This window comes from Pongo abelii, chromosome 3, assembly GCF_028885655.2.
Source record: "Pongo abelii isolate AG06213 chromosome 3, NHGRI_mPonAbe1-v2.0_pri, whole genome shotgun sequence".
NCBI lineage: Eukaryota > Metazoa > Chordata > Mammalia > Primates > Hominidae > Pongo > Pongo abelii.
Window position 1 is genome coordinate 190423181 of NC_071988.2, and position 19570 is coordinate 190442750.

The 19570-nt window shown below is 35.6% G+C and overlaps 1 protein-coding gene across 3 annotated transcripts in view; it reads right to left on the reverse strand.

Moving 5' to 3' along the window:
* Window positions 1–19570, reverse strand: part of DDX60 (DExD/H-box helicase 60) — a 103737-nt gene that overhangs the window by 64638 nt on the left and 19529 nt on the right. For all 3 annotated transcript variants that reach the window (XM_024246446.3, XM_054554675.2, XM_054554676.2), the window contains 8 exons: window positions 14197–14355; window positions 12188–12346; window positions 8636–8777; window positions 7510–7665; window positions 5886–5991; window positions 5313–5428; window positions 3917–4077; window positions 806–1061 (listed from right to left, as the gene is read on the reverse strand). In XM_024246446.3, coding sequence (XP_024102214.2) covers window positions 806–1061; window positions 3917–4077; window positions 5313–5428; window positions 5886–5991; window positions 7510–7665; window positions 8636–8777; window positions 12188–12346; window positions 14197–14355 — 1255 coding nt within the window. The remainder of the gene's footprint in view (window positions 1–805; window positions 1062–3916; window positions 4078–5312; window positions 5429–5885; window positions 5992–7509; window positions 7666–8635; window positions 8778–12187; window positions 12347–14196; window positions 14356–19570) is intronic.

Below are 19570 nucleotides of genomic sequence, written 5' to 3' on the forward strand. Positions count from 1 at the left end.
CTGTAATCCCAGCTACTCGAGAGGTTGAGGCAGAAGAATTGCTTGAACTCGGGAGGCAGAGGTTGCAGTGAGCCGAGATGGTGCCACTGTACTCCAGCCTGGGTGACAGAGTGAGACTCCATCTCAAAAAAAAAAAAGAAAAAAAGTGACAAGGGTTACTGATAATGTTGTTCTTCTAAAGATTTTAGCAAAACTCTTTCAACCATGGAGGACCCCAATCATCAATACCGTCTGCTCCTAACATCAGTCATTCACTCCATCACGGCTTCATGATGCAAAGATCACCTGAAGCAGACGATTCTCCTTCTGTTGTATCATCAGAAGGTCAACAAGAGCGTTCATCATTCACCTCACTTCACCTCATCATGTAGCCATTTTATCATCTCACATTCTCACAGGAAGAAAAGGGGTGAGTATAGTACAATAAGGTATTTTGAGGAAGAGAGACCATATTTACACAACTTTTATTACAGTATATTGTTATAATTATTCTATCTTATTAGTTATTGTTGTTAATCTCTTACTGTACCTAATTTAGAAATTAAACTTTATCATAGGTATGTATGCATAGGAAAAAACAGTATACATGGCATTTGGTACTATCTACAGTTTCAGGCAACCATTGTGGGTCTTGGAACATACCCCTGGCAGGTAGCAGGAAACTATTGTAAAGGTAATAATACATAAAATAAGATAGTGCATGTAAGTCTTCTAATGCAAATTTCCAGTTAATAAATGGCAACTATCATCATTACATTTGTATTAATTCTCCAACTCACCGAAATAAGAAAACAGAATCACATACCTTCTTCACTTCGGCAATGTTCTTTCCAGGCTTTCAAGCAAGCAGTTAACCCCACCATTTCAACCTGAAGTTTCACAGAGCTACTTTTACAGGATTTCAAAAAATCTTCCAGGTTCTTTATTCCGGAGTGTAAATTCTCTTTCAATTGCTCTTCAATAGAAAATGACAAAGCATTCCACTTTTGCTCTTCCTTTTGTTCTTCCTTGGCAAATAACCTTTTCTTATTCTCTCTAGTAATTATTTCAGCCTTGGTCTCCTGCCCCAAAGGAAAAAAATATCTCTTAAAACAAGTTGAAAATATTCTGAGATAACAGGTCACGAGTGAGACAATATTATGAGTGTATTGATGACTTTGACCATCATCCCATTTTGAGTAGATGTGAAAAATTTCTTTTTTTCTTTTGGAAATTAAGCCTCTGTTAATTTATAACTTAAAACAATTTAATTTAGGGAGTGTAAAGGCTCTCTGTAGATAATTTCTAGATTTCTGAGTGGTGTGGTTTATAAATAAAAGAGTAAATGTTGCCAGGCATGGTGACTGACACCTGTAATCCCAGAATTTTGGGAGGCTGAGGCTGGCGGATCACCTGAAGCCAGGAGTTTCAGACCAGCCTGGCCAACATGGTGAAACCTCTTATCTACTAACTATACAAAAATTAGCTGGGCGTGGTGACACACTCCTGTAGTCCCAGCTCCTTGGGAGGCTGAGGCATGAGAATCCCTTGAACCTGGGCGGCAGAGGTTGCAGTGAGCCGAGACTGGGCCACTGCACTCCAGCCTGGGCGATGGAGCAGGACTCTGTCTCAGAAAAAAAAAAAAAAGAAGAAGAAGAAGAGTTAATGTCACAAAATAAGAGACAAGAGGTCGCCTCTCTTTTCATTTCTCCATGCTATGATATCTGCTGCTCTCTCTGGAATTGCCTGTCCTCTTCCATTCTTCCCACATCACCTCCCTATTCTCTACTTGTTTACGATATTTCCTCCATGAAGCTTTCCCTGACTCTCCCAAGTCTAAGTCATGTATTCTTCCTCTGCTCAGACACCCACTGAAGCACTCATTAACATAAACTGTAGTTGTAATTTCATTTGCCATTTCTCCTCTCTTGATTGAGATCCTTGAGACGGGAATGTGCCTTTGTTGTCTGTATGTCTCAAGCACAAAGCATCTAGTCCGTAATGTTTGATGAGTGAATAAGGAAAGAGGAAGAAGAGGAGTGGATAAGAGGAGCAACACAAATACAACTGATTTGCTCTTCCTCAATAAGCACTTCCAATTAACTTAAACATAGTATGGATCCACTTTTACTATGCTTTTACCAATCTGACTCATTAATCTACAAAGACAAATTAGAGAATTGTTGTATTAGCAAGAGGATTCCAACACATCTTCCACACTTCTGGCTAGTCAAGAAATTAATATGTAAATGCCTGCCTATAATGAAGTCAGTTTTAGTTGTCATCACTCTCTAAATTAGAAACAAATAATTCTAATCAATACTATTTGAGCTTTCCCAGTGTTTAGTCTTCCTAATTTGCTGTGTTGGGCCAATTTAGCATGGTTCTGTCTCAGTAGTACAAGGGTTACCTTTCACCCTTTGCCATGTAGATTTTTCTATTTTCATACATTGTATTATGTGACAAGAATTTCTGCAAATTTACCATTTCATAACATCTCTCAAAACAACAACAAAAAAACTGAAAAGCAGTAGTCTTTTGTCACCCATAATAAAAAAGTAAATGTTTAATTAAATAGTCTCACTGACAATACAATTGGCTATAAAAATGAAAAGGAGGAGAGAAACAATGATCACATAGTTGGGCTCAGAGAGAATTCTCTTTGGCTCTTAAAACAAAAGATGGGACAGCCCAACTGCTTGAACTTTTGAAGCAGTTCAAGAATAGAGGCATCACAGAACATGTGAGAACCTTTTAGAGTAATTTGTGATTATTTTTTGAAGTTATCTTGATTAGAAAATACAAGAGCTTTTTTGATAAGTCCTTGAACTGATGAACTGTCTGTCTCTCGGAGTTCTGAAAATGTCCACTGAAGGCTTGACAAAGAGATGCACATTTTCCTGATCTTGCCAAAATTTTCACAAAAGTAATTATTCAGAAGTGAGAATAAAAATATTTTTTGAGGTCTTTATATGTTCCATTCCTGATAACTTCACCATGTTTATTTCAATTTGTTAAGGTAGATATGTGACAAATACCTTTATTTGTGATTGGTTTTGTTAAGTTGGTACTTTCTCTAACATACTAAAACCTTTCATCTTAAGAGAAACTTTTTGTGAAAATAAATGCCACTTCCAAATCCCCAACTTTGAGGCCCACAGAAAGATACTAAAGCCTGATGAGTTTTCCATTTGTTTAAGATGGAAACCTTTATGACCTGCCTCTAAAGTCAAATAATCAGAAAATTCAGTTTTAAAATAAAAATATCTGTACTTAGACATTAATATTTCAGGAATTATCAACTGATAATTTTAGATCATAAACTATTAGTATTATTATTCCAGAAATAGATTGGAACTTTCCTTATTTACCCCTTGTATTCCATCCCCAGTTACGTCTCCCAGGAAAAGAGTAGAAAAATGACATCCCAAGAAGGAAAAAGGTAAGGTTGCAGGAGTACAACCCACACAGAAAGAGGAAATGGAGAGTTCTAACCTTGTACTCACAAAATGTGGTGGATTAATCAATCATTTAAATACTTTGGAAAAGTGTAAACACTCTTTATAATTTAGAAAAAAAGTAGATAAACATTTCATATCCATTTTTACTACCTATATGAAAAAGATTTTCACTGTAATTAATGAACAACTATATTTTTAATGTTAGTTTAAAATTTCTAAACTCAAAACTTTAGTCACTTAATTATTCTTCAAATAGATACATATGTTATTATGTATGAATACCATTACAACTTTTTTATGCAGGTTAGGCTTTTTCAGCAAGAGGTAAAAGAATAAGTATTCATATATAAAAATATATGCATATATATATCAAGAAAAGGCATTATATAAAAAGAAACCACCAAAGGGATAACACATATCAACTTGAGAAAAGAAAAAGAAAATTTTTTTAATTTGATAGAATTTATAGAACCTACGTGTGCCTTTTTGCTCTTGGGCCCACTAAAATCCTTCTTTGACTTAATAGTTTGAGTCACGATGATTTTCGAAGAGACTGTTTCTAATGAATTCCCATAAAACCGTTGGAAAACATGATACTTTTGCACAGATCTAAGAACACGAGGGTCTCTAGATTTTTCTGAAAAAGAAAAGACTTAAAATGTAACTTTATTGTAGTTTTTCAATAGCATTCTCATCAATTCTTCATATTATCCCACATCCAGTAGTTAAATTAGCGGAAAAGTAATTTAATCTTATTATCTTTCTTAAAGAGAGAATGTAAAATCAAGTTATCTATGGATAATAATTCCTTTTCTTATTTGAAAGATGGAAGTGACAAAACACACTCTCATGGTCTACCTCCTAAATTAGGTATCAGGGTGCAACAAAAAAATGATGGATTCCAGTCATTACCTATGTCCTGTGCCCTGTGAATTAGTTTAAGAAGAAGGTAGAGGCAGAGTGAAGAAGACAACCATCTGAGATATTCTGACTTCTTGTATCACTGGATAGAAAAAATCCTTACTCCGGACCATAGCCACAGAGCCAGAGCCCAGAGCATGGCAGCTAAAATGGTAAAATCTAATAACATAGGATGCCCCCAAAGTCAAGATATGCCTTACTCCCTTATCTCCATAAAAACTGTAATACTCACCGTAATGAAATAACTAAGCTGATTAATTTTTCTATGTCTGTAACTATACACATCACACCAAACCACTCTGAAGCATGTTAACGGTTCATCTAAAGTATCCCCCCACACCTTGGTCATTATTTACATACCCAGGCTAATAAGTACTTCACAGGAGCATACTTGCTATGCCTACTCCTAGGTTATTCTCAGAGTAAGTTTTGTCAACTCTAATGGGGCTGGGGGTAAGCACAGGGATACAGAAAGTTGAGATGAAGACAAGATCCCAAATTCAGTCTCTGTTGATCCACTGTTAGTGGTTTCATGGGCCTCCTTTTGTAGTTTTAACCACCCTGAGCATGAAGGCAGATAGAATGCTGGTGCTTGTTACATGCAGCCAATCGGGTGTTATGAAACAGTTAAAATTGCTTGAAAGACTATGGTCTCAATATATTTGACTCCAAGGAATACAAACATTGCTTAAACTACAAACCATCTTTCCTTGAAACAACTTCTAGCACTTCCTCCTAAAACACATACATATCTACATACGTATGACTGTCAACAAAGAAAAAGAATTTTTCATTACCATCTTTCCCAATGCACATCTAAATATCTTGTAGACTATTTTCATTCAAAAAAACTTTAATTTGTGTCTCATGATATGATAATTTTCCACTATAAAATAAAAGGCAGAGAGTAAAGTAGATTTAAATTTATTTCACTAGAGTCACAGAACTCACCATCAAACTGACACCTGGACCTGTCATAATCATCACTCAGGGGTTTATGAGAATGCCAGTGCACAAGTTCATCAAATTCCTTTTGTTTAACCAGTGAAGTAACAATAGGATCATCACTGTGAGACCAAAAAAAGGCATATTTTAAATTGCACACTTCCAAATATAACACAGAACAGATTTTATTTTATAATGTTTTTGAAAATCATAGTTCCCCTTCTTCTTTCTGCAATATGATGTGGGTGGTAGAATCCAAAGAGCAGTTTATTAGAGGTTTAATAAATCAAAATCTACTCCATGTCTCTAACAATCCCATCAATATCAACTAATAGGCATTCATTAATTCATTAATTTAAAATATGCAGCTGTAGTGATTTATTCTAAGACTAAAAACTGTACAGATTTTTACATGTAATGGCCAAAAGGCATTGAAAATTTTGATTTTAAATTCATTATGTATTACAAACACATACTACATGTAATGTACTCTAATCGTCTGCATTTCAAATAATCCTTGTTGAGTAACTCATGTATTCCATACAAGCATTTATTGAGGCACAGTTTTTGGCCTTATACCTCTTTAGAAAAGGCAAATCTTTCAAAATATCTCCAGCAAATTTATCAACCACAAAAGATGAAATTGGAATAAAACCCAAATTGGGCACCATTTCATTGGAGCTGTCTGTAAAGAAACAAAAAAAAAAATTGAGACAAGGTCAAATGTAAAACTTTCAGACAGGAATATTACATATTATTTTCTAAAACTTCATATTAAAAACATTTTACATTAATCTTATTTACATGTATCAAGTTCAGCCCTTCTCATAAAGCTATTTCCCACAGTAAAACACTTTGGAACACAGTAGAGTATAAAGAATTAGACAGCATTTTAGCATATATGTGGATATGCATGGGGGATGGGTGGGTGGATATGCATGGGGAATGGGTGGGTGAATGGATGCATGGATGGGTGGATGGATGGATGCATGGATGGGTGGATGGATGGATGGGTAAGTAGACAGATGATAGATGGATAAATCAGATAGGTAGGTAGATGGGAAGAAGGAAGGAAGGAAGAAGGAAGGGAGGGAGGGAGGGAGGCGGGGAGGGAAAGGAAATGAAAGAAAGAAAGAGAGAGAAAGAAAGGAGGGAGGGAAGGAAGGAGGGAGGGAGGAAGGAAGGAAAGAAAAAAAGAAAAAAAGAAAGAAAGAAAGAAAACACACACACGCACACAGGGAGGGAGGGAGGGAGGAAGGAAGGAAGGAAGGAAGGAAGGAAGGAAGGAAGGAAGGAAGGAAGGAAAGAAGATAAAGAAAAATACCTATGCCTTTTATTTTCAAATGTGAATTCCTTTTATTATTCCTTATTATAAGACAAAGAGTTTGACGATGGAAGCCTCAGAGAGTATATATCTATATACATATACATACACATATACAAAGACTTTCATGAAAATGAAATAAAAAAGAAGTAGGGAAAAATATAGATGGTAATGAAATTATTTGATATGATTACAGTATTCTCTTGGGTCCTCTTTGATTTTATACACACACACACACACACACGAAATAGATAGATAGATAGATAGATAGATAGATAGATAGATAGATAGATAATTACATATCATGTATAATATGATAATAGACAAATGAATGACTTTTTATTCTATTGAATGGTTCATGATTCCAGGTAAACCACCATTGCTCTGCCTGGGATCCTCCTAGTTCCCTGTGCCTGTGTTTGTCGGGATCCTTTCTTATTTAAGACCCTGCAACTTGCTGCCTAAAAGAGGCAGAGAGCCCATGTGGTCTTCCCTAAATTTTTCAGCCCCTAGGATGTTTTCAGCTTAGCTATAATGATATAAAAAGATGTTTGGTGTCTGTTATTCAGCATCTCAAGTGCTTTACACAAGGAGATTTTTCTGTTGACCTATAACTGCCATATTGCTGAAATGGAAGTCACATATATCTGGCTGTGTTTTTTAATTGAAACTATATTAATTATAAGAAAAATGTAAATCTTCATAATTATAGTCATAGCATACCACTCCAAGGATATAAGAATAAAGGTAATTTATTTTTATTATTAAAATTCAAGTGCCAGAAAATTATTTATACTTGCAGCATTGAATTAGTGGTGTTTCCTAAACATTTTCACAGGAATAATGCTTTCATTTCAGATTAACTTAGAAATTCATTACCTTTGATTGGTGATGGTTTCTTTTCAAGAAAACAAAATTTTGTTGTTCTCAGAGGAAATGGCTGTCCAACCTCAAAGTCTCTGACCAACTTTGATATGGTATTCCAGAGATATTCATAATCTTTCATAATGGTATCTCCCAAATTCAAATGTAGGCCTACATAACAATTAAAAACACTAAATACTAGAAGCCATCCACTCTCACACAAAGAATCATTAGTCACATTTTGAGTAAATTCACGGAATTCTGAAATACTTTCCACATAGTGAAATTTTTAGTGAGTTCCACACTGGACATAAATGAAAATGGTCACTAGTGTTGACTATGAGATACAGATTGTAAAGTTTATCTTGTTTTTATTGTTAATAACTAAGTATTAAATTTGTAAGTATATTAACCCACAAAATGCATCGTGAACATTTAACTACTCTTTAAGGTAATAAAAATGTTATGCCACACATAACTTTACAACGAACAAAACAGAATAAAAACTTTAGTTTTTGAGAGATGAGAAAATTGGTAAAGGATTGTTAAGTTTATATGCAGCTAATTCATTACAATGATTACAACATGAAGGAACCACATCACAGTGGTCAAAGCTTCAATAATGTTCAATCAGTTAGAGTTCTGTCCAAATATGTTTTTGTTTTATTTCGTTCGGTTTTACTACTAGGAAACATCAGAAACCTTACCCTAAGAAAAGATTTTAAAGAAAGAAAAACAAATTATATATAAAAATATATAAATTAGCCGTACCTTTTAGAAAAAAATTATATTTCCTAAATATCTCAATAGTACTGAAATAATTAATTAAATTTTATGAAGAAATATTATGCATGCATTTAAATGAAAAGTTCAACTTTTGAAATTAACTGAAAATGCTGGACACACAAACATATATTTTCTCCTGAAATACTTTTAATGTAATATTAAGTGAAAAACATATTTTAAAATACAGCATTCCCTCTGATTACAACTAAAATATTACATACATATGTGAACAAAGATGAAAATAATTGCTACGTTATATGTTGGAAGTAGAGAAAAATTATTTTGTAGTTTTAAATTCCTTATAAAGTTTATCTGTGGATGGAAGTATAATGATTATAATATACTGAGATGGTACCTTTTACATTTTCATTTTCATAGTAAAAAGCAATATTCTTCAACAAAAGCTCATCACTTAAGTCAGAAAGGTGAATTAAATTCAGATTCCAAAATTCAAAAGTATGTATATTTCTTAAGATGAAATATTCACACCATTTTTTCTGAAAATTGAAAAGAAAACCAAGTTATTGGCAATATTCATATTAGCAACAAACTATAGGGTTCATATGCTTCTGAACTGAAAGGCAGCGGCAGGGTCATTCCAATTCTTGTCAATGTAAGCCCATTCAGGCTGGGTAATGGTGAATGCTTTACACCTTAAGGAATTAAAGCATAAAATAAAATAAAAACTGATCCAAAAATGCATTCTGTATAGTTCTTTATCCTGAATCAAGGAAATCTGCATTTGACTGTTAAAATAGTATTTTTCTCACACTGTTACCTGCAGATAGAATCCCAAAGCTACAGAAATACTTCTGCTTTGAAATGTGCTTCTATTCTTTATTTAGATTTTAATATGTTCAGATTTAACTTTCAGGTCAAAAGAGCATTTAAAAAAAATGTGTTTGAGTGTTCAGGGACCTAGAAGATGCTGAATCCTTCAAACTCTTAAGATTCCCATCCACCTACCTGGTTGGTCTCCATGCTTCAAGATTCAGAGCAAACCTCATGGAACAATCCCTCCTATGATTTGCTTAGTTGCTTTCTCAAGAGGCCTCAAAAAATGTCAAAAATTTCTTTTATTGTGAAAATATTAGGGGCTACCTCAAATTACACTTAAGCTACAGGGTGTTACCAAAAATCTGGCATGGAATATGGGAAAGGCAGGAAGGATGGCTGACTATGGGCTGATCAGCTGTTGCTCCATAGGGCACATATTTGGAAGCCGGACAGAGTGAAGTCAGATCTCAACTTGATGATTCATTAGCTGTGTTCATGGACCATATAGCTGAGTCCAAGTTTTCCCTTTGCAAAATGAGGACATAAGAGGATCGTTTTTACATCTAATTAAAGACTAATGTTTTCTATTAGCTAAAAGTACAACCTAGACCTTAATTAGTCTCTTAATTATGATCAACAGTGAGCTCCATGTCATTAAAACCAACATATTTTCAGTCCTCAACCTATTACAATCCTCTATGGCAGCTGATACTATTAACCACATCCCTTTTGAACTGCCCGGTTCCTTTGACCTTCAGGACAACCCATTCTCCTTGATTTTATTCCCATTTATCCTTCTCAGTGTCTTTTGCCAGTGTCTCAACCCATACTTAAATGTTTAATATTGGAATATTTGAACTCCCTGTCCTCAGCTCTCTTACCATATCTCTCTTCCAAAATAATTTCATATCTTAGCATAGCATCAATTAACATCTATAGGGTAACGATTCCTAAACTTTTATCTCCAGCCCATTCCACCCTTCTAAGTCCAAACCATTATTTCAAATTGTTTACTAGATATCTCCATGTGGACATTTCATTGGCACTTTAAACTCGGTATTTCCAAAAAAGAAACTCATGATCCTTCCCCACTAACAAGCCCTTCATACAATGGCAGCATCCCCACAAATGCTCAAGCCAGGGGTCTAGGAATTATTTGACTCCTTCCTTTCCCTCATTCCCCACACTTAATCACTAAACTTGTCATTCTTCACCTTAAATAACTTTTAAAATTGCCCACTGCTATTCATCCCTACTTACCTCTTGCTGGTCCCTGACACCATCAACACTTACGTGACTGAGGTAATAGCCACCTAATTTCCCCAAATCCCCCGTTTTGCCTCTACAATGCACTCTCTGCATTGCATGCCAGGGAAAGAGTCTGCAAATGCAAGTGCCACTCATCCATTTGAAACCATCCAGTGGATTCTCATTGTGCTTCTATCAAGTTACATCTCCATTCTCTTAACAGGGCCTACAGAATCCTATGTGACTTGTCTATTACCCGCCTCTTCAGCTTCATCACTTTCCCATATTTTTCCTACCCCTGCTATGATAGATGTGTCTCAGTTCCTTGGTTATGCCATCCTCAGGATAATCACACATGCTGCTTCATGTCCTAGAATCCAGTTTCATCCCTCTCTCCATCCTGCTAACTCCTTCTCTTCCTCCAGGACTTGGGTCACTTCATTTCTCTTCATTTCTTTCTTTTTTCTTTGTTTTTTTTTTTTTTTTTTTGAGACCGAGTCTCGCTCTGCCACCCAGGCTGGAGTTTAGTGGCACAATCTCGGCTCACTGCAAGCTCCGCCTCTCGGGTTCACACCATTCTCCCACCTCAGCCTCTCGAGCAGCTGGGACTACAGGCACCTGGCACCATGCCCGCCTTTTTTTTTTTTTTTTTTTTTTTGTATATTTTTAGTAGAGACAGGGTTTCACCATGTTAGCCAGGATGGTCTCGATCTCCTGACCTTGTGATCCACCCGCCTCAGCCTCCCAAAGTTCTGGGATTACAGGTGTGAGCCACCGCGGCCGGCCTCTCTTCATTTCTTAAGAAAAACCATCGTTTTCAGACTACGTTGGGTTTTTTAATTATCAGATTATAAAGCATTCTATGATTCCGTCTTCAAAATTACTTTTAAAATTTAGTATCTGTCTTCTATGGAAAATGTAGATCTATGAAGGGGTTGGAGTGGGAAGGGTAAATATGTTTTTATTTTTCTCACTCTATCCCAGTGATTAGCACAATGCACTAAATGTTTGTGGACTGGCTTCCTAGTTAATTGGTCATAAAATACTTTCCTTGAACATTTTCACTATATGTATCATGATCCTTAAAAAAAGTTCATGACAATTGATCCTTTAATCCCATTTCTAGCTCTCAAGCCAAAATCAATAACCCCAAATTAAAGGAAAAGCCTTATACACAAAGAGAATAACAGCATCTATAATACAACCATCAAAGTCTTCTTAATATTCCATAATAGAGAAATGGGTAAGTAAACCATGGTACTAAAAGATAACTAGTAGCCATTAAAAATGATACTAATATTGTGAAAGAAAATAGAAAAACATGAAAAAAAATATGTATATAGAGAGAGTTCCAATATAAGAAACAATAAAACATCAGAAAAATCTATGCATTTAAAATAAAAAGAATAAACCAAAATGTTAACAGTTATCCATATTGGTTAAAATGGTAGGCCTCCGGGGAAGTTTTTCTTCTGTTTTTGCTTCTATTTTCCTAAAGTATCCAAATTGTCTCTAAATATTCTCTATAACAGTTGAAAGTAATAAACTACGAAATTTATTTCTTCAGTTCCTCTTAAGAGCAGACCACAGTGATCACCAACCATCAACTATAGTTGATAACACAAAAACCTGACCTTGGCAGAGATTTAACAAAGCAAAAATAGAGGCTTTTTCCTTAGGTTAGATATATATCATGCTATTTGTTAGTTCTCCTAAACATAGATGCTGAAATTGGAAAGTGATTGATGTAGCCCATTAAACTTTTATAGCCCCCAAGGGGCTAACAGTAGTCCCACATAAGAGAATTTTGAAAGTTATTATAGTTTCTATCTATCAAACATTCAAAACACAAAAATAGTAAACTAATAAAGAGTACATTTACCATTTGTAATAAAGGCTTCATGTCCTTAGCCCAATGCGAAGTGATGACTCTAGCACAAGCTCTTTGAGAAAGAGGCAGATGGAGTAGAAAAACCACAGTGAGACAATGCAGTTTACACAAATCTTCCATCTCCTGCAAGGTTAAGCAATTACTGTTCACCTGAATAAAATAAAGAAGGTATAAGCCAGAGAACAGCAGGGTGTAACATTGCATAATAAGCACGTAGGACCACAAAAGCTGGCAGCTACCTTTGCTGTGCAGGAATCATGAATTATTCCTTTTTTTTTTTTTTTTTGAGACAGGGTTTTGCTCTTTCACCTAGGCTGGGGTGAAGTGGCAGAATCTCAGCTCATGGCAACCTCCAACTCCAGGTTCAAGTGATTCTCCTGCCTCAGCCTCCCGAGTAACTGGGATTATAGGTACCTGTCACCATGCCTGGCTAATTTTTGTATTTTTAGTAGAGGCGCAGTTTCACCATGGCCAGGCTGGTCTCGAACTCCTGACCTCAGGTAACCCACCTGCCTCGGCCTCCCAAAGTGCTAGGATTATTGGTGTGAGACACCGTGCCCAGCTGAATTGTTACATTTTTCATTCTACATTTTTTAAGACTCTCCTTTTCTTTATAACATAAAATCTACTGCATTTATACAGATGTGAGGTAAGTGGAATGGGAAGCTGCCGGCTTAATCGCAGTTAAAATAAAACATTTCTCAGGATTTTTAGTTAAGCCAAACTCTATATGTGCTGATCGAGCAACTAATGAAGTCGTAATTTCACAGGACTCTACACTGATGGAGCCACACATTAAATGCTCTATTCCATCCAAGGCATCATATTTTTAAATAATATTGAAAATTACCAGGGCGAGGACACCAGGATGGTAATATATCTGAAAAACCTGCCCTGTGAGAACACGGGTAAAGAAGTGGACACATCTGATATCATGGGACAAGAACGTCATAGCTATCTTCAAACATTTGCAGGGCTATCAACAAAGCAAGTGTAAGATTTCATCAGGGCACCTCCAGAAGGCCAAATACAAATAGAGTCTAATCATTAGAAATTCCAGAGAGGCAGATTTGACTTAGTATCATTTTTGTGAGAATTATTTAAAATACTACGTCTAGTTATGAATAAATGTTTCACTAAAAATATATTCAATCTGATAATTGGAAAAACAGTTACAAGGATGCTAAGTAGAAGATAATGAGACCTGAACATTTCTGAAATGTTCAGAAACTCATTTCTCTTTAATAGAAATCTTCAGCCAAGAATCCCCCAGTAGGTAGACTGTATACAGAATAGTATGTATACACATGCGTCTGAGTGTGTGTGTGTGTGTATGTGTAAACATGCACACCCATAAGCACATATACATAGAGACAACTCTGTATTGCGGGAAGGAATCCAGACTGGCCAACAGATTCTTAATGGATCCTGTTGGCCATAAAGAAGGTTAAAAACTTTAGTATCTCTCCGGCTAGGATGATGCCAAGACACTACAGTAGGAATGTTCTTTCAAAAGACAGTTTGGTATTGTAGAACTTGTACAAGATGGACCTGAGTTCAATCCACATTGCTATTTAGTAACTTTGGTTTGAAAAATGTTACCTGGACTATTTGAATTTTAGTGTTCTCATAGGTGAAATGGGAATACTAATGCCTTTCTCACAATGCTGTTGTGAGGATTTAATGGCACAATGCATACAAAAAGCCCAAAACATGGTAGCATATTAGGCCTCCACCAAGTGCTAATATCCTGTCTTGTTTCATTTTCTTTTGGATGATTTAGACTAAATATATACTAAGTGAAACATCCAAATAGTAAAACATTAAATCATTTAATGGCACAATAAGTGTTTCCTGATAGACACAAATTTCAGTTTTATTTTTTGAAGTTTATATAAATAAGAGAAAAACATGAAGTACCAAATAGAGGAAATGAAAGATACAAATCAACGAAATTTCAAAAGTGGAGAGAAATAGTTTTTCTCATATAACAACCACACCTGTTGGATCTCAGTTTCCTGAACAGAAGAGCGCTCTCTGTTTCCTAAAAAGCGATGGTACATTCTCAAAGATAATGAGCATGAAGTAACACAAAAGACACGCCGAATGTCAGATCCTTCTGGCCAGATTTGCGTAAGCAGAGATACAGTCTCGTGTGCCTGTCAAAGAAAAAAATTGCAACATGTCATGCTATTTAGAAAAATATTTTTATTTGTAAGTGATCTTACTAGTGGGTACTACTAAGCTTAATACATGTGTGACAAAATAATCTGTACAACAAACCCCCATGACACAAGTTTACCTTCATAAAAAACCTATACATGTACCCCTGAACTTAAAATAAAGTTAAAAAAATGAAATGATAAAATTTTTCTGAGATGAAAGGAAACCTGTGTACATAGAGTAAAAGAGTTCACTGTATAACAAGAGAAACAATGAAATTAGATCCTCATACCGTATACAAAAAGCAACTCAAAATGGATTAAAGACTTACATATAAGACTTGAAAGTGCAAAACTACTAGAAGAAAACATAGGAGGAAAGCTCCACAACATTGGGCTGGGCAATGATATTTTGGAAACGGCCACAAAAGCACAGGCAACAAAAGCAAAAATAGCCAAATGGGATGGCGTCAAAGTAAATATCTTCTGCACAGCAAATGAAACAGAGGCAGTCCACAGATTTTGCAAACTATACATTTATTCACTTATTTATTTAGAGACAGGGTCTCACTCTATCACCCAGACTGGAGTGCAGTGGCCCAATCTCAGCTCACTGCAATCTCTGCCTCCCAGGCTCAAGCGATTCTCCTGCCTCAGCCTCCCAAGTAGCTAGGATTACAGGCGCGTGCCACTACTGCTCAGCTAATTTTGTATTTTTAGTAGAGATGGGATTTCACCATGTTAGCCAGGCTGGTCTCAAACTCCTCACCTCAAATGATCCACCCACCTAGGCTTCCCAAAGTGCTGGGATTACAGGTACGAGCCACCATGCCCGGCCAAACCATACATTTAATAAGGAGTTAAGATCTAAAGTATAGAAACAACTCAAACTCAATAGTAAGAAAACAAACAATCCAATTTAAAAATAGACAAAGGACCTGGACAGACATTACTAAAAACACACAAACAAACAAAAAACCCAACAGCCAATATGTACATGAAAGATACGCTCAGCATTACTAATTATACCAATCATCAGGCAAATGCAAATTAAAACCACAATGAGATATCACGTCTGTCAGAAGGGCTTTTATCAAAAAGATGAAAAATAACAAGTGTCAGAGAGGAAGTATAGAAAAGAGAACTCTAATACATTGTTGATAGGAATGTAAATCAGTAAAGCCATTATGGAAAACGCTATGAAGCTTCCTCAAAAAAACTAAAATTAGAACTACCATATGACCCAGTAATCCCACGTCTGGGTATGTATCCAAAGGAACCGAAATTAGTATGGTTAAAGCAAACTAAATATGGCTTGAGAAGGACTTCATACTTCTATATTTGAATCCTTGCGGATGAATTGCAATGTAACTTAATAGGTAGACAAGACTGAAAACTTAGTTTAGGATTATGTTCCTGTAATAATCGCTGTTTTGGCCAATCCCAGCAGCCATACTTCAACCACTCATACACTGCTGAGCATTCAAACTGTGTTCAAATAAGGCAAATGCAGAGTTGTAACCAATCCAGCTGTTCTGTACCTCACTTCCGATTCCTGTACGTCACTTTACATTTTTTGTCTATAAGTTTGTTCAGACCACGAGGCACCCCTGGAGTCTCTCTGAATCTGCTGTGATTCTGGAGGCTGCCTGATATGTGAATCCTTCATTGCTCAATTAAACTCCTTTAAATTTAATTTGGCTGAAGTTTTTCTTTTAACAGTATGTTGAAGGGATATCTGCACTCCCATGTTCATTGACACATTGTTCACAATAATCAAGACGTGGATCAACCTAAGTGTTTATCAACAGATGAACGGACAGTGAAAATGAGATATATATACACAATGGAATACTACTGAGCATTTAAAACGGGGAAATCCTGTCATTTTCAACAACATGAATGAATCTGGAGGATATTATGCTAGGTGAAATAAGCCAAGACAAAGAGACAAATACCAAATGATCTCACTTATATGTAGAATCTAACGAAGTTGAACTCATAGAAATAGAGAAGAGAAACTCTTCTCTTCAGAGGGTGAGGGGAGAAATGGAGACTTGCTGATCCAAGGGTACAAATTTTCAGATAAAAAAGAGGAATGGGTTTTGAGATCTATTATACAGCAGGATGACTATAACCAATAATAATGTCATATATTTCAAAATAAGTGCATAAATTTCAAATGTCTCACAATAAAAAATGATAGGTAAGCAAGGTGATGGATGTGTTAATCAGCTCCATGTAATCATGTCACATTGTATACATATATCAAAACAAAACATTGTACTTCATAAATATATCGTTATGATGTGTCAATCAAAAATAATTTTTTTAATTTAAAATTTTTAAAAAGAATAGAAACTATTTAAAAGATAGGAACTACCTAAGGGGACAATTTTCTGAAAACAGCTTTGGGAAAGAAAAGGAAGCTTTAAAAAAGGAAGAAGTATCCTTTGGCAATTAAGTGGCAAAAGGGTAAAAGAAGACAAAGAAGAATTTGAGGGCTCTGCAAGTCAGAAGAAAAGCAGATGATCTGAAGACCCAAAACCACTCACCCACTACCAAAACAAATAAATGAACAAACTAACAAAAACCCCACTAACATGCCTGGACTCTGACAAGCTAGCAGAAAAAGATAACATTAAATTAAATTATATTAAATTAAATTAATTGGATTGGATTAAATTGAATTAAAGTATCTTGTAACAAACCTCAATATCATTAAAATGAAAGGAAAGTACAAAGAGAGCTATTGCAAAAAATAATACCAGGAAAAAAAAATTCACACAAATTGTGTGAAAAATCTCATCATTACCTCCAAAAGTAATAATAATAACAGCAACCATAAAACAGAAGAAATCTCTAAGTCTACATTCTAAATATGGATATACTCAAACAAGCATTCCATCATACAAAAAATGATTTTTTTTTTTTGAGATGGAGTCTCACTCTGTCACCAGGTTGCAGTGCAGTGGCGTGATCTGAGCCCACTGGAACCTCCACCTCCCAGGTTCAAGCGATTCTCCTGCCTCAGCCTCCCGAGTAGCTGGGCCTACAGGCATGCGCCACCACGTCCAGCTAATTCTTGTATTTTTAGTAGAGATGAGGTTTCACCATGTTGGTGAGAATGGTCTCCATCTCTTGACCTTGTGATCCACCCGCCTCAGCCTCCCAAAGTGCTGGGATTACAGGCATGAGCCACCGCACCAGCCAAAAAATGATCTTTATTCAACAACTGATAAATGAAAAACAGAGTGGGAAAGAAAGAAAGAGACAATAAATAATTAATTCAGCAAAATAACCTTAGAAAAATGCAAAGCTATCCAGAAATAAAGAATAAGTTACAATATGCCCAAAGGAGAATAATCTCAATAAAATTTAATGAAGAAAGGTAAGAAAACAACCAAATGACATAAAATAAAAACCAAAAAAGGTCAGAAAAATAATAGTGGAAATGAAAGACAGAAAAATATTTGTATCATCGCACATCTTATCAACAACAAACTGGGCCAGGCGTGGTGGTTCATGCCTATAATCCCAGCACTTTGGGAGGCTGGGGCCAGGAGTTCGAGACCAGTCTGGGCAACATGACAAAAACTCATTTATAATAAAAATACAAAAATTAGCCAGGTGTGGTGGCACAGGCCTGTAGTTCCAGCTACTCGGAAGGCTGAGGTGGAAGAATTGCTTGAATCAGGGAGGCAAGGAGGTTGCTGAGATCGCGTCACTGCACTCTAGCTTGGGCAACAGAGCAAGACTCTGTCTCAATGAAAAATAATAATAAATAATAAAATAATAGTAAAAACGATAATTTAATAATAATAAAATCAATATTTTGAAAATAATAATCCAAGAAAACCAACTATACACAGTAAATGAGTGCTAGAGGATACTGAGCAAAATTAAAACCTCAGAAACCAGATAGTGAAAGGCAAAATAAGGAAACAGAGGATTGAGATTATTCTTTTTATAAAAATGGTGCAGCACAAAGGTAATTATCCTAACAAAACATGTAAAATAGCCCAAAATTTAAAATTGTTTAAATAAAATAACAAAGAATACACATCTCATAATTAAAGAAACTTAACAAACACACCAGAATACAAATGCCGATAACATATTATAGAATCAAGACCAAATGTGTCAGTCATAACAGTAAATGTGAGACTTACCTATAAAAGAAAAAATAATTTCAACTTGGACCACATTCCATATACAAGACACACAACTAAAACAAAGTGATTCAGAAAGACTAAAAATAAAGGAATGGACATAATTCTACCAGGTAAATGGAAACTAAAAGACAGCAGAGGTTAGCATCTTTACATTGGGCTAAGTAGAACTCAAACTCAAAAGCATTACATGTGAAAAAGAAAAGCAGTCTTTTATTCTAAAAGCCATAATCTATAATGAAAAGATATCCCTTATGAAAAATTATCCAGCATACAGCATGGCAACCAACCTTGTGAAACAAAAATGACAAAAGATAAAAGAAACTCTATAGAGAAACTCACCTATAATAACAAATTTTAATACACAAGAGAGACAGCTGGACAAAAGATAAGAGATAAAAGACTTAAACCACCATAATCAACAGAGTAGACCTTATAAATCAAACTACATTGTGGTGATAGGGAATCTTCATTTGTCTTAAATGTCCCCAGCACATCCATAAAAATTAATTATATGTTAACATCTTCATAATACAATAAAGATAGTGGAGAAAAAAAGAAATTTAAAAAGTCGCGAACATAGCCGGGCGCGGTGGCTCATGCCTGTAATCCCAGCAGGCAGGCAGATCACGAGGTCAAGAGATCAAGACCATCCTGGCCAACTTGGCGAAACCCGTCTCTACCAAAAATACAAAAATTAGCTGGGCGTGGTGGCATGAGCCTGTAGTCCCAGCTACTCGGGAGGCTGAGGCAGCAGAATTGCTTGAACTCAGGAGGCGGAGGTTGCAGTGAACCGAGATCGTGCCATTGCACTCTGGCCTGGAGACAGAGTGAGACTCTGTCTCAAAAAAAAAAAAAAAAAAAAAAAAAAAAATCACAAATGTGCTATAATCTGGAACTTAAAAACATTTCTATTCAGTCAATCTTGGGTGAAAGGAATACAAACTGAAATTACAGAACTTATTTTTTTAAATGACAATTTACAGCATAATCTATGGGATATATTTAAAGCGGTGATTCAGAGGAAAGTTTATTTCACT